Consider the following 13,734-nt stretch of genomic DNA (forward strand, 5'->3'; position numbering starts at 1 on the left):
TGAGTACCATATGAAGAGATGAATGTCTGTTACAATTTATACGAGGGACACTAGCAACCTAAAATCACTAATAACTTATAAATGGAGTTATAGATTATGTAATGTAATGACGCATGTATTGCATATGAGTATTCAATGATTGTATTTAGAGCAAATACTACAAGCTTATTCGATCAATTAGATTGTTTCGGCTTCCAATTATTGGACAGACAATGGTATATCGTAATAGGATAAAAGTAATTTCATTTAGAGCATCCGAAATGACGGACTTCCGCGCGGAATTCCCATGGACGTCCCGGAATTCCGTCGCGGACGTCCGCCATTAGGCGTGCCCGCCACGGATACGGAATTGGGCTGAGGACGTCGCAGGTCTTCGGCGTTAAGCGGAATTCCGCAGGGACGTCCACCATTGCGTCGACTCCCGCGGAATTCCGCTTTATTTCGTTTTTTTTTGTAATGTCTATATATACCGCTCGTTGAACCACCATCCTTTCTCTTTAGGAGGTGTTTAGGAGGTGTTTTTGGAAATTTCGCGGAATGTGTTTAGTCAAAAGTAAAATTGAAGTGACCTCGTTGCAAACCACCATCCTTTCTCTTTCACTGGCGTCTCTGTATATTAGCTGTCTCTATATGTATGTATATATACACACTTTCAAACTCCCTCTCCCTCCCCTTTTCACTTCATTGATTAACTATATGTATGTATATATACACACTTTCAAACTCCCTCTCCCTCCTTTCACACATCCCCAATTTTCGTGATCCTCTTCACAATTTTCACTATGCTTTCGCGTTGCAAGCAAAACCCGTTTCCTTATGCGTGTGAAAGCAAACAACACTCCTCTGCACTAGTAACTGCCGCTGTACAATACATGTGTTGGCACTAATCCCCACGCCGTTTGCTCAAATTACTAATATCTGCAAAAAAAGGCCTCCTGCTATTGAATTCTCGAGTTCGTGCTCTGGATTCCGCCGCGAAAGTTGATATTTTTGGTTTACATCTCTTCTCTGACTGATTCTGATCCTGATTTTGCGTTGGTGAGCCCTTTTTAGCCTCCGTTTCCGCCATGAATACTTTTTCCTCTGTTTTTTTTATGTCAACTCGCGTGATTTAATTTACATTTTTTTTTCTCCTGAGTTTGATGCGTCATGAATACTGCTTTCCCCTGCGTTTATTGGTGTTTAGTTGTTTCACTCAATGCTAATTAAAGCGTGATTAAAGCCTAATGCAGATGTTTGACATTGTATGTGATGAATTCGTTGATTTTGAATACAGCATATGCTTAGATATAGATTATTGGGATAATAGTTTTATAAGGTTAACATGCATGGCTCTGCCATTTAATCATTTTCAAATCCCTAGTTTACCACAATTAAAATTTGAAAAAAGTATTTTAATTTTATATATGCAAAAATCATGGGGCCCCCAGGAGTTAATATACTCGATTGTGTTGTTTTCGGTCACACTCACAGTATATTTGGAGAATCAATATTTCACTATGGCAAGGGGAAAGAGTCAGTAATAATGTTGAATCTGGATGTGAAGGTTATTTGTTTTCTAATGCTAGAAAGCAGAGCTAACAGCCTCAAGGTTTAATAGTGTTTGGATTTATATTTTTGGTGGTTGGATAGTTGCTTTCTACTGCTTCATTTACTCAAGATAATGTGCATCCTGTTGAACAGCCAAGAGAATCTTGCTTCTGGTGTGGATTATGTGGTTGATGGATGCTGAGTTTGTTGAATCATAAATGCCTGTCTTTTAAGGAAGAATCGATAACAACTGAGGGATGAAGATTGTCTCTTTACTAGGTCTATTTCATTTTTATGCCATGTTACATGTTATTTGATAGGCAATGGTGATGTAAAATATGAAATTAGATCGTGATTGGAGACGTAGAATCCCGTGTTGTATATTGTATGCTTTGTATTGGAGTATGAAGTTTTGTTGATATTTTATAGTAGCCTTGTCTGTTTGTGGGGTTGTCATTAAATTATGTTATCTGAGATCATCTTGGTCGAGGCCTGTTGGTTGTTTTGAGGGGACATTCGTATTAAACAAAGGGATGTTTCGGCCTAACTAAAAAATTTTGGACCCAAATCAGTATACTATATTCTTTTTTTATAATGTATGCATATATTCTTTTATAGGAATCAAACCTACTGCGTTGTATCAGTCTCATATTCCACCTCATATGTTTCCAAAATTTGGTGGCTATAATTTATTCTCTACCTATTTATAGAACTACTAGAAGCATTTCATGGGCTGATGATTATTCACTCTTAACTTCGAATCTGTGGATCTTTCTTTTAGGTAGAGAACAAAGAAAAATATGATTCTGCGAATAATTACTTTTGGTCTAGCTAAGTGTTTCATATAGTAGTATATGATTTTGGACTCAGAACTCTTACTATTTGTAATGGATGTTGAATTTGTAATGGATGTAATGGAGTATTACTCTGTTTCTTAGCACACAAGTGCCCTAAGTGACTGTATTAATTGGATTTTGCATTCTTCTTGCGTACAATTAACACTTTTTTCTATTTGTTGTCTATGAAGAGGAACTTGTGTAGGAGAAGATGTTGCAACATAAAAGAGGCCCTATCTCTCTTGAGCAAAGCAACTTCATGGATATCATGCCAAAACGACTAAAGACGGATGAATCTCTTTCTTCAAAGGTTAGTTGTTGATCCAGTAATCCTATTTCTGAAAAGCTTAATCCGGTTAAGTGCTAAACCTCTGTGTTGAACTACTGGCGTAGCAAGTTCACTTGCAACCTAATGGCTTGCTGCAGTTGATCATATCTTTTATAGTTCCAGTTCACAAACTTAAGAGCATTTCACATTTTCCCTTCTTCGGAACAGGAAAAGAAAGAGAAGTTTAGCGAACGGATTTCTGCTCTTCAACAGCTTGTCTCGCCATATGGGAAGGTAAGGTGCAGTTAAAAAGCAAATTTTGTTTTTGCATGGGATTTACAGAAATTTATAACCGTTGATCATTCAGCACACCGTGACTTACTTGATGTATATATTAGGCGGAAGCCTTCCTATGATTGTTTTTCGAAATGTGTTTCTTTTTCAAATAAAATCAAACACACATCATGTTCTCATGTACGTTTCTTCCTAATACATTGAAATACCCTAAACTTGTTGAAAATTTTTCCTTTGCGCGTGTACCAGGAGGAGCAAAAATGAGTAAATGATGTAGTACTATATATTGCGCTATATCCATCTGTATGTTTTTTCCAAATAATTTTCCTTGCCTAATTTCTCACATTTGCTATAGACTGATACTGCTTCGGTCCTCTTAGAAGCAATGGAGTACATAAGGTTTCTTCATGAACAGGTTAAGGTATGAGTTTTTGTTTCTTCACCATCATTAAGTAATACTAGTAGTACATCAAAATGATATCTGTTGCTGTGAACTAAAATTTGATTGTTTCGAGAATTGACTTCATCAGCGAATCACCCATTATCATGTTGCACCTGAGAATTGCGCAAAAAATGTAATTGTAATCGATAAGTAGAATCTTGCTTTCATCACATTGAAAAAACCTCACTGATTCGGTTAAAGATGTAAACAAGTTCCCACTAGTAACATCTGTCTTGTACGTGCCATTTCAAAATCCTCCTCTAGAATAAGACTCTTACAATTTCTCTCAGTATATACATCAGTTTACTCGTTTCTTCCTTAGAAGCCTTTAGATAAGCATCGTTGTTATTCTTAGCTTGCCTGTTGGCTGATCTTCAGATGGAACAATGAAAGGGTCTCTGAGAAAGAATGAAACAAGGCCCTAGAAGATTGGGAATCAATAAAATTAACATCAAAGTTAAAGGATGAATTTTGTTTTAATGCATCATTTTCCTGCTTTTCAGGTACTAAGTGCTCCATACTTGTACAGTACACCAACACAATTACAGGTATGCTTTTTTTCATCACTCTCGACCATTTTTTGTACTCCATGTTCTTACAGATAAACTCAATGCACGTTACTCAATCCAGCCTAAAACCAGTTTGTGTTTGTTCTGAAGGGCGAAGAAGGATCCCGCCTCAGTGCCAAAGGCTTGTGCGTTGTACCTGTCTCGTTCACTGTTGGAGTTGCTAACAGCAACGGTGCAGATATCTGGGCGCCCATCAAGACAAGCCCTGCGACTTCCAGATGAGCTATATCCGAGGAAGCTTCAGTCATAACCCAGTGTTAGAAGCTTCAGTGTCGGAGTGACTGTCTGCACAAACGAGAAAGATCACATTTTAGTTATTAGAAGCTATTGATCTGGGAATGAAGTGATTATGATAGTGTATGTATGAACTAAGATGTAAATTTATGGGAATGGTTGGGAATAAATCAACACTTTTTTTTTAGTTTCCTAACTTTGCTTTCCTTTTGAGTATAATTGTTAACATGGATGATTCCTAGTATCATTAAATTCTCATTATCAAGAAAAAGGTAGTACTTCCTCTGTCCCAAATTACTTGAGTCGTATTCCATTTTGGATTGTCTCAAGTTACTTGAATCATTTCTCTTTTTTGGCTAAAAACAAAACATCTAACTACACTTACTTTATTCTTTCTTTTACTTTACTCTCTCCTCTCTTTCTTAATTTACTCTATTTTCTACTTTATTTAACTCACTAAATACAACATTCTTAAATTCTGCGTCGAAAAGAAGCGTCTCAAGTAACGTGGGACGGAGGGAGTAACATCTAAGGCGAAGGTGGGTAAGTTTTCCAATGAAAATGTCACTAGAAAAAAATGGTAATAAAATTATTAATAATTGTGGATATTGATTAAATTAAACTCCAAATTAATGTCACACCAAAAAATTGTGATGAAGATAATAATACAATAAAGACCAAATGGTTATGAATTAGTGGGTAGGGGTAAAATAAGATATGATGTTGCTGTCACAAATTGAATTAGTATTTCCCATTCAAGTAAAGTTGGTTGAATTACAATTACTGATAAATTTAATGACATACTCAAACTATATTAAATTCAATTGATGGATGAAAACTAGGTATAACTTAAATGATTGACGATATCTTGGTTTGGTACAATCGAATTTAAAGCCGGGTTCAGTTGAAAACTCTATTTTATATTCTGTTGGTTCGAATTATATTAATTTTAATGGAATAGAAATTTAAATTTCATACTACATATTTGGAATTCTAACCTTATTTCCCAACAATAATTTTGTTACCAGGATTATTCTCTGGATGTAATACATACAGATAGACAATTATGCATGGCATGATTATTAATTTAGTTCATTAAAGAAATTAATGATGTTTACTTTTAAACTTATTTTATTTTCAACTAATTATTTCTTTTTCTCTTGAATGAAACATTTAGCTCTTTTATCAGGTTTTGCTGAAGGCTTCTGAAGATAGGAGCAAGGCAGCTGTTAAGGTGATGATAAAAAATCCATCTTTTTTCAATTGCATCTCTATTTTGCAGTAGTACATATGATCTCTTGGGATTAGGTCTGATTCCTTGAATTTGGGTGTTGGGTTTGAAAATTTGATCTTGATTTAATATTATGGATAATTGTTGAAGTTGATGGAAGTCTTGTTACTTCACAAACAGTAATGCTGAGAATATGGGGAAGAAGGGAAGCTGGTTTTCAGCAATCAAAATGGTTTTCACAAACATCTCAAAGGAAAAGGGAGCCAATGTAAGTTACTCTTACCATAGCAAACTGATGTTGGATTAAGTTTGAAACTAACCTTGTGATTATGTTGGAATCTCTTTGAATGTATAGATGGAGTTTAGGAGCTTTCAAAAGTAGATAACCTTAATCATTTCAAGAATCAAGCAATGAAGATGCCTAGAAATCACATAATGTCCTGCATTTCTCATTTGTTTCAATGAATTTCAGCATATTTATATATATGTGCCTGTTTCAGGGAGCTGACAAGAAGAGCAGAAGAAGGGGAGGGGGATTTTGAGGCTTGGAGAAACGCAGTCGTTTATTCCCCTGTTCGGAGAGCCAAGCAGCATCGAGAAAATATTAGGCGAAGCTGATCAGCTGCTGATTAGGCCTTCTCCGAGAGCTCCTTCTCCTAGTCCTGCTTCTTCCCCGGCTTTCATTTCCGAGGAAACTCAAGAAGGCAGAGGGGAATCGAGCGTGTGCAGAGGCCAGAACCGACTTTGAGGGACCAGCAACTCTCGGCCACCAAAATACAGGCAGCGTATAGAGGCTACGTGGTAATGTATTCCAACTCATTAACGTTGTTGCTGATAGAAAGTTCTCTTTCGTCCCTCACTTGTTCGTGCAGTGTGATTGACTCGTTGTACGTTTGAACATGATAGGCAAGGGGGAGTTTTCGACCTTTTAGGGGCTTAGTGAGGCTTCAAGTAGTGGTTAAAGGATAGAATGTGAAACAGCAGACAACGAATGCCATGAAACAAATGCAGTTCCTGGTCCGGGTTCAGACACAAATCCAGTCGCGAAGGATCCAAACGTTCCAGCACCACATGCGTAAGAACAAGGCCGGCCAAAATTAAGATTGGGATGATAGTAGGATATTGAAGGAGGAAGCTGAAGCAAGGGTGCAGAAACGAGTGGAGGCTGTCGTTAAGAGAGAGAGGGCAATGGCCTATGAGTACTCAAACCAGGTAAACGACTTGCCCTTTTTGTCCCGTCTCGGTTTACCTGTGGAGACTACTGGTCTCGATGAAGTTCAGATAGAAAAATCTCATTTTAAAGTAGACCAATTTCTGTTCATACGAGATAATATGTAGCGTTGTTTTGTGAGTTAAAGTGGTTAGAGAGTAAAATATAGTGTTGTTTCCACGTTAGGAAACGTGTCACTTTGAGTGGAACGTTCCAAAAAGGTCGCTGGAAAGTCTAAGTATGCTTAGATTTTTTAGATGTTTGACTTGTTTTGCTTCCCTTATTATCTGTCACAACAGCTCTGGAAATCTAATACAAAATCAACACAAAATTCTCCGGATGGATTCCCTTGGTCGTGGAACTGGTTAGAACGTAAGCTACCTCGAGCTGCAACGAGGCGCATCTCGTTAACCCGGGCTGTTTTTGAGTTCAAGCCGAGCCCTCAGCCTCATGGGAATCTCATGTTCGACAATCACGAGTCTGCCACACCCCGATCATCCAATAGTCTCGTGAGTTGCCCTCTGTTCTCCATTCCTAACTACATGGCACCTACTGTCTCGGCCAAACCCAAAACGAGAGCGTATAGTAATCCGTGGGAGAGGTTCCCAGGGACTCCGGGAAGCAGCGACTCCAAGAGAAGGTTCTCGTTTCCTTTGACTCCGAATGCTGGTTCGTGCAAGTGGAATAAAGGGTCGTCTAGTAGGGACTCTGCCTCGCGAGTGGGAACGGAAAAACACGAGGATGCCCGTTCCATCGGAGATCTCAGCGTGGATTCGACGGTTTCTGTGCCTGCAGGTTTAGTTGGGAGAAAGCAATTAAACAGATTTGTGTGATTTTTTTGCATATTTTTGTTGTAAGATTATTGAGGTTGTTCTTGTAAGTTTTATACACTAATGCATCCCTTAGATCTCTAGACTATGGGGCTGCAATGACATCGGTTATAAGGGATAACGAGGGATAAACGTCGGTTCAAGGAATAACGAGGCATAAAGATAAAACGGCGGCAATACATTATGTCACATTACTGTACAAAATGAAACTAAGTCAAATTATGTCACATTAGTACATTACGGTACAAAACGATGTCTTATGGTGATTTCAAAATGATGATGTTTCATTAAAATGAATATTTTTTCTTTTTTAAGTATTTCTTTATTTTCTTTTTTCTTTTCTTACTTATCGTTTTGCATGTGGATGAGATAATTGAGAAAAATTGAACCGTCCTAATTTAATACGGAATCTTGTTTTCAATTATAAGATCGACTAAAATTTGACAAAGAACTCATTATAAATGACTATTATTCATAGTAATATTGAGTTGGCTATTGGTCGGAAATTTCTTTAACTCACACTATATAACAATAAGTAGAATAAAATGTCTCCAATAATAAAATTATACAAAATTCGTCAAATATATACTCCTATATTGTTAGAACAAAAGAATATACTACTATAGAGAATACGATGAATCCAATACACCATTCGGCTTAAGCAACAAATTAGATTGTAACAACTCAATCATGTACTTTATAAATTACTTCAATAAACATGACCATTTTGTTTTTTTTATCTATTATTTACATATAGATTATCGTCAATTAATTTGATAGCATTTGATTAAATTCTCGTTACCTAACTTTGTGGCCAAATAAAATGATTTAAAATAAAGTGGCTGATTCACCGCTCTTTCCTGAATTATTAATTCAACCAATTTCTACAATAAACACATTACCAAGCAAAGGTACCGTACCATGTCCCATGCAAGTACTATTTCTAAGCACATTACCAACCAATTTCTATGTCTTTTTGAGATGTTCCTCTATAATTAAATCATTTTTTTGTCAAAACATATCTTTCTTCTTATATTTAATCTTCTTTTATCTCATTACTTTTTTCCTTTCTACTTTATTTCCCTTTTTCTTAATTTCAGTGTTGAAAAGAAATGTCTCTACTATAGAGGGACAAGGACAGACGGAGTATATTTTACTCTAATATTTCAAAAACATTGCGAATGAATTATTACATAAAAATCACAATCAATTTTTTGCTTTTATTAATCTCTTTGAATTTTTGCTTTTATTAATCTCTTTTCTTCCATTGCATTAGTTGGGAGTTCGAGCATTATCTCAATATTTGGAATACATAATGAGTGTTTGGTTGACAAGATTAAATTTTATAATTAAATATATATTATGTTTGGATCATAAGATTGAACTTCATCACTTAATTCTAGATTGAATAGTCTCATAATAATTAGTCATAGTCTCCCTCTCCAACTAAAATAATTCCACAACTTAATCATAGATGAATAATCTTATAATATTAATCATGACAATTGAACAATACCATAGTCTCTGGGCATTCGCACCTGATTAAGAGAAAAAGACACAATCAAAGTTACTACAGCCAATAGATTCAGTGTTCATTCACCATAAAGGTAAGGTGAAACCATTATTGTTCATATTTATAAAATAATAATAAATAAATAAATAATAGGGTAAATTGTAAAAAAAATCACAGGGTGATGGGGTACGGACTAAACAAGCCCAACAGCACCAACGGCCCATCAGCCCAAAGCCCAAGGAAGAGTATGAGTTCGGCATTACCAAAGAGTTCGGCCTCAGCCTACAGCTCGGTAAAAGCCAACCAATCAAGCTCTGCTCTCAAGTCGGCATCAAGCTCCCAGATCGGCAACCAAAGCAGTTCGGTCTCAGTAAGAGTTCGGCCTCAGCCTACAGCTCGGCAAAAGCCAACCAATCAAGCTCTGCTCTCAGGTCGGCATCAAGCTCTACTCTCAGATCGGCAACCAAAGCAGTTCGGTCTCAGTATTCGACCGAACAAGGAGTTAGTGGACCCATGCAGGATTTCCACAACTTCCAACACACCCACTACCACGTGGTGTCAACTCAGGCCACGATCGTAGGCCGTCACCTACGCTACATCCACGATCTTAGGCCACGATCTCCACGACATCCACTACCTAATAAATGGTGCTGCATGCCACGATCTTGGTCCTTTATATAAATAGAACTTAGATCTGGTAGAAAAAGGTTAAGCTCTCTAGAGATAAAACACCATATAGCAAGTTTGTATTTGTAAGCTGTAGAAAACAGATCAAGCAATACAACTCTGCCCTCTTTTCTTCCCGTGGACGTAGATTTACTTCAGTAAATCGAACCACGTAAATTCTTTGTGTCGTGATCTGTATTTTCCTGCATTCACTAACATCAGAAATTCGCGGATTCATCACTGGCGCCGTCTGTGGGAAGCAGAGAACCAAATTTGTGATAAGCGAATTTTTGACCCTTTTTCCACCCCAAAAAAATGCATACCAGATCACACACTACCCGTAATACCGTTCGTGAAAACCATGAGGAAGCTAGTCCAGCCCGCAGGTCCGGAAAACAGCCTCGGGATACAGCTACTTCCAGTTTCACGATGAAGGAACAAGCCGCTCAAAAGGTCCACACACCGAGTCTTCCCAGCAGCCTGATTTGAATGAGGCTGTCAAGCTGTTCTTGGCTGAGAAGCAGGATGAGTTCTTAGCCTTCCTGCAAAAGAGCCAAGAGCCGAAGACGAAAACGGTGGATTCTCCTTCCTCATCCAGACATGAAAGTCGCTACCGCAGTAGTGCCGTGTCTTCCAGGAAGAAGAATCCTCAACCCCGACATGTACCTGGTCCTCCTCGGTACCGGAATCACAGGAGAACTCCATCTCCTCCATACCGAAGAGGTGTCGGGTTCGCCATGTACGGAGCATTGAAGACTCCGTTCTCGGCCGACATCACCCGAACTTCCTTGCCACAGAACTACCGAGCTCCGTCAAAGACTTATGACGGGTTGGTGGATCCTCATGACTTCCTGGGACGCTATCAGTATAATATGGCGAACCAGGGTCTCAATGAGGTCCATATGTGCAAGCTGTTCCCCGAGCTGCTCATCGGGAACGCCAGCAGGAGGTTTTTTCAGAAAGCGGAAGCCCGGATTACTTCGGCTCAGCTGCTTTCTATACGTCAAGGTCGCGACGAAAAGATCAGCGACTTCCTGACGAGATTCCATGAGGAATGCCTACAAGTAGATAATCTCAATGATCTACTTGTCATTTCGGCATTCCAAAGTGGAATCCTGCCCGGAGCTCTCTACAGAAAGCTCGTGGAATGCAGTCCGCAAACAGCTCAAGAGATGTGGGACATTGCGGACAAGTTTTCTCGTGCCGATGAGGCAGACCGTCGAAAACGGTCTTTAGACAGCTCATCTAGAGAAGACAAAAAGAAGCCCGATCATAGCGATCAGAGGCTTCCTCGCCGAACACCTTCCCCACCAAAGGAGGAATAGCGGTCATCCGAGGTGATCGAAAAAGAGCAAGTGTGTTCGCAGATTGCGCTTAAAAGTGCCGAGCAATCAGTTCGGCACCATCAAGCATAGCAATCACAGCAGCCGGAGTCAGAGGCAGGCGAAATGACCGAAGTCACACCGGAGCCGAACTCGATGGTGTACGGCACTGAAGCCGTGATTCCGGTTGAGATCGGCATACCCAGTCCCCGAACTCAATTTCTCCTCAGAAATGAATGGTGACGGACTGAGAGCCGAACTAGATCTTGCCGAAGAAAGAACAGAATTGGCCTGCATAAAAGCAGCCAAGTACAAGGAGCAAGTAGCCCGGTATTATAACCAAAGGGTGAAAAAGCTGCAATTTCAAGTGGGAGATCTCGTCTTGAGAAACAACGAAGTAAGCCGAGCAGAAAGCTGGGCGAACTCGAACCCACATGGGAAGGCCCATATCGGGTGTCAGAAGTCCTCGGCAAAGGGTCTTACAAATTGACTCGCGTGTCAGGAGCACAAGTACCCCGAACATGGTACGTTTCCAACCTCAAAAGTTCCATTTGTAAGAGACAGTCCGGTCAGTCAGTCAGTCTTGAGTCCTGTTCGGTCAATGTGCTTTCTTTGGTTTGCTTGGTCTTTTTGTCTATGTGTGTTTTGTCTATGTGCGTTTTGTCTGTCTATGTGCGTGTCGTCTCTTACAAATGTTACTGAGGTATCTTGTTCTTCGAAGGCTGATCCCCTTCTTAGAACATATACAAGCCAACGATTGTGAGTCAAAGCTTCTAAAGAGGATACAAGACCACAATTCAGCTTAAACAAGCAGTTCGTCTGAAACGAACTGCAACGAGCCAACGATTGTGAGTCAAAGCTTCTAAAGAGGATACACGACCACAATTCAGCTTAAACAAGCAGTTCGTCTGAAACGAACTGCAATAAGCCAACGATTGTGAGTCAAAGCTTCTAAAGAGGATACAAGACCACAATTCAGCTTAACAAGCAGTCCGTCTGAAACGAACTGCAACAAGCCAACGACTGTGAGTCCAAGCTTCCAAGGAGGATACAAGACCACAATTCAGCTTAACAAGCAGTCCGTCTGAAACGAACTGCAACAAGCCAACGACTGTGAGTCCAAGCTTCCAAGGAGGATACAAGACCACAATTCAGCTTAACAAGCACTTCGTCTGAAACGAACTGCAATAAGCCAACGATTGTGAGTCCAAGCTTCTCAGGAAGATACAAGACCACAATTCGGCTTAAGAAATAAGCACTTCGTCTGAAACGAACTGCAATAAGGGAAAGTCCGATCCACGCGATAAACCTCGCCGAATTAGGACGACCAAGTTCGGTCAAAGAAGTTTACCTCATAAGACCGAGGACGACCATGTCTAGTCAAAGAGGTTTACTGCATAAGACCACTTCGGTTAACTGGGAAAGTCCGATCCACGCGATAAAACTCGCCGAATTAGGACAAGGGAAAGTTCGATCCCGGCGACAAAAATCGCCAAATTAGAACACAAACCAAGTCCGGTCAAAGATGTTTATTTCATCAGACCAAAGACGAGTCCGGTCAAAGATGTTTATTTCATCAGACCAAAGACGAGTCCGGTCAAAGATGTTTATTTCATCAGACCAAAGACGAGTCCGGTCAAAGAAGTTTACTTCATAAGACCAAGGACCAAGTCCGGTCAAAGAAGTTTACTTCATAAGACCGAGGACAAGTACGATGAAATTTTTTCGCTAAGCTGTAAATACAGTGTTAGAAGCGAAAACAAAATTTCATTTTTCAAATCTTGTTCGGCATACAACTCCGCTACCCTACAAAATGGCGTTACGCTATTACAAAGGACTATTCTACTGTCCAGGGTTGCTGAAGTTAAGCCACCTATCTGCAAAATCCTCTGGAAGCCGAGTTCGGTTGTTCCGAGCAGATGAAGAATAAGCAGGTCGACGAGATGCTATCCTCGACCCAACGCCTCTTCCCCGAGCCCGAGAAGTCCTAACACCTCGGCGATGAAGAGTCTCTGCAATAAGCATCTGCTGATCTTGCTCGCTCATAGTCACAACTCCTCGGCGAATTTCAGTCCGTCCCTGTCTTGACGATTCCGGTTGCTCCTGAGCCCGTTCTCGTCTTGACGTTTCCGGCTGTTCCGGAGTTCGTTGTTGACTGGGAGTAGGATTTTGAACAAGGGAACCAGAGGTTTGATCTGGAGTGCGAGCATCTGTTGGCACGATATGCCGAAGGAATCTTTCTATGGAGGGGCGCCGAGAAAGAACAATGTTGTACCGAGAAGCCCAGCGCCGCAATGATTTCACAACTTGTTGGCAAGCCGAGCTCTCCAGCGCGTTGTTCCTCCGGAGTACATGATATTCCTCCCACAGTTCGTCAACTCGACTCTGAACATCTGATATGGTCACTCCCCCGCGCACACGGATGTAATCCTCGTACGCAGTCCTCTCAGCAATGGTCGTATTCAGCTCGGCCTCCAGATCCTTCTTATCGGACTCTAAGTCCTTATTATCGGCCTCCAGCTTCACTAAACGAGCCAGAAGCTCGTCATTCTTCGTCTGATCGGCTATAGCTCTTTTCTCAGCTTCGTCTAAAGCCGAAGAGTACAGCCGTTTCCAGTGAAGTATCTCCATCTCCTTGAGTACAAAGCAACTATGTTAGTTCGGCAGCTGTACCGAGCAGATAGTAAAATACAACAGGAATAAAGGCGAGTACGAAAAGCTATACGAAGACAAGTGTAGAGAATTTTTCATTCACAAGGAAAATTTTTTACACTAGGAGGGCTTCAAGG

General features: G+C 40.0%; 1 protein-coding gene and 1 pseudogene across 3 annotated transcripts; both read left to right on the plus strand.

Moving 5' to 3' along the window:
* The first annotated feature begins 619 nt into the window (after positions 1-619).
* Positions 620-4,369, plus strand: LOC121807172 (transcription factor bHLH153-like). Of its 3 annotated transcripts, XM_042207377.1 has the most exons (7): positions 620-1,038; positions 1,684-1,809; positions 2,558-2,676; positions 2,863-2,928; positions 3,284-3,349; positions 3,874-3,918; positions 4,030-4,369. In XM_042207377.1, exons 3-7 carry the CDS (start codon positions 2,578-2,580, stop codon positions 4,159-4,161), a joined length of 408 nt encoding a protein of 135 aa, XP_042063311.1. In that variant the 5' UTR covers positions 620-1,038; positions 1,684-1,809; positions 2,558-2,577; the 3' UTR covers positions 4,162-4,369. The 3 variants fall into 3 exon arrangements, with proteins under 3 accessions (XP_042063311.1, XP_042063310.1, XP_042063312.1); XM_042207376.1 differs by lacking the exon at positions 1,684-1,809 and having other exon boundaries at positions 625-1,038; XM_042207378.1 differs by lacking the exons at positions 620-1,038; positions 1,684-1,809 and adding an exon at positions 1,852-2,311.
* Positions 4,370-5,216: 847 nt separating this feature from the next.
* LOC121807335 lies at positions 5,217-7,741 on the plus strand (annotated as a pseudogene).
* Positions 7,742-13,734: the final 5,993 nt, after the last annotated feature.

Source organism: Salvia splendens, chromosome 6, assembly GCF_004379255.2.
Source record: "Salvia splendens isolate huo1 chromosome 6, SspV2, whole genome shotgun sequence".
Lineage (NCBI taxonomy): Eukaryota > Viridiplantae > Streptophyta > Magnoliopsida > Lamiales > Lamiaceae > Salvia > Salvia splendens.

Coding starts and splice junctions, on each gene's coding strand:
- LOC121807172 (XM_042207377.1), top strand. CDS start 2,578: ATGTTGCAACATAAAAGAGGCCCTATCTCTCTTGAGCAAAGCAACTTC. Junction 2,929..3,283: donor TTGTCTCGCCATATGGGAAG/GTAAGGTGCAGT, acceptor CATTTGCTATAG/ACTGATACTGCTTCGGTCCT. Junction 3,350..3,873: donor TTCTTCATGAACAGGTTAAG/GTATGAGTTTTT, acceptor CCTGCTTTTCAG/GTACTAAGTGCTCCATACTT.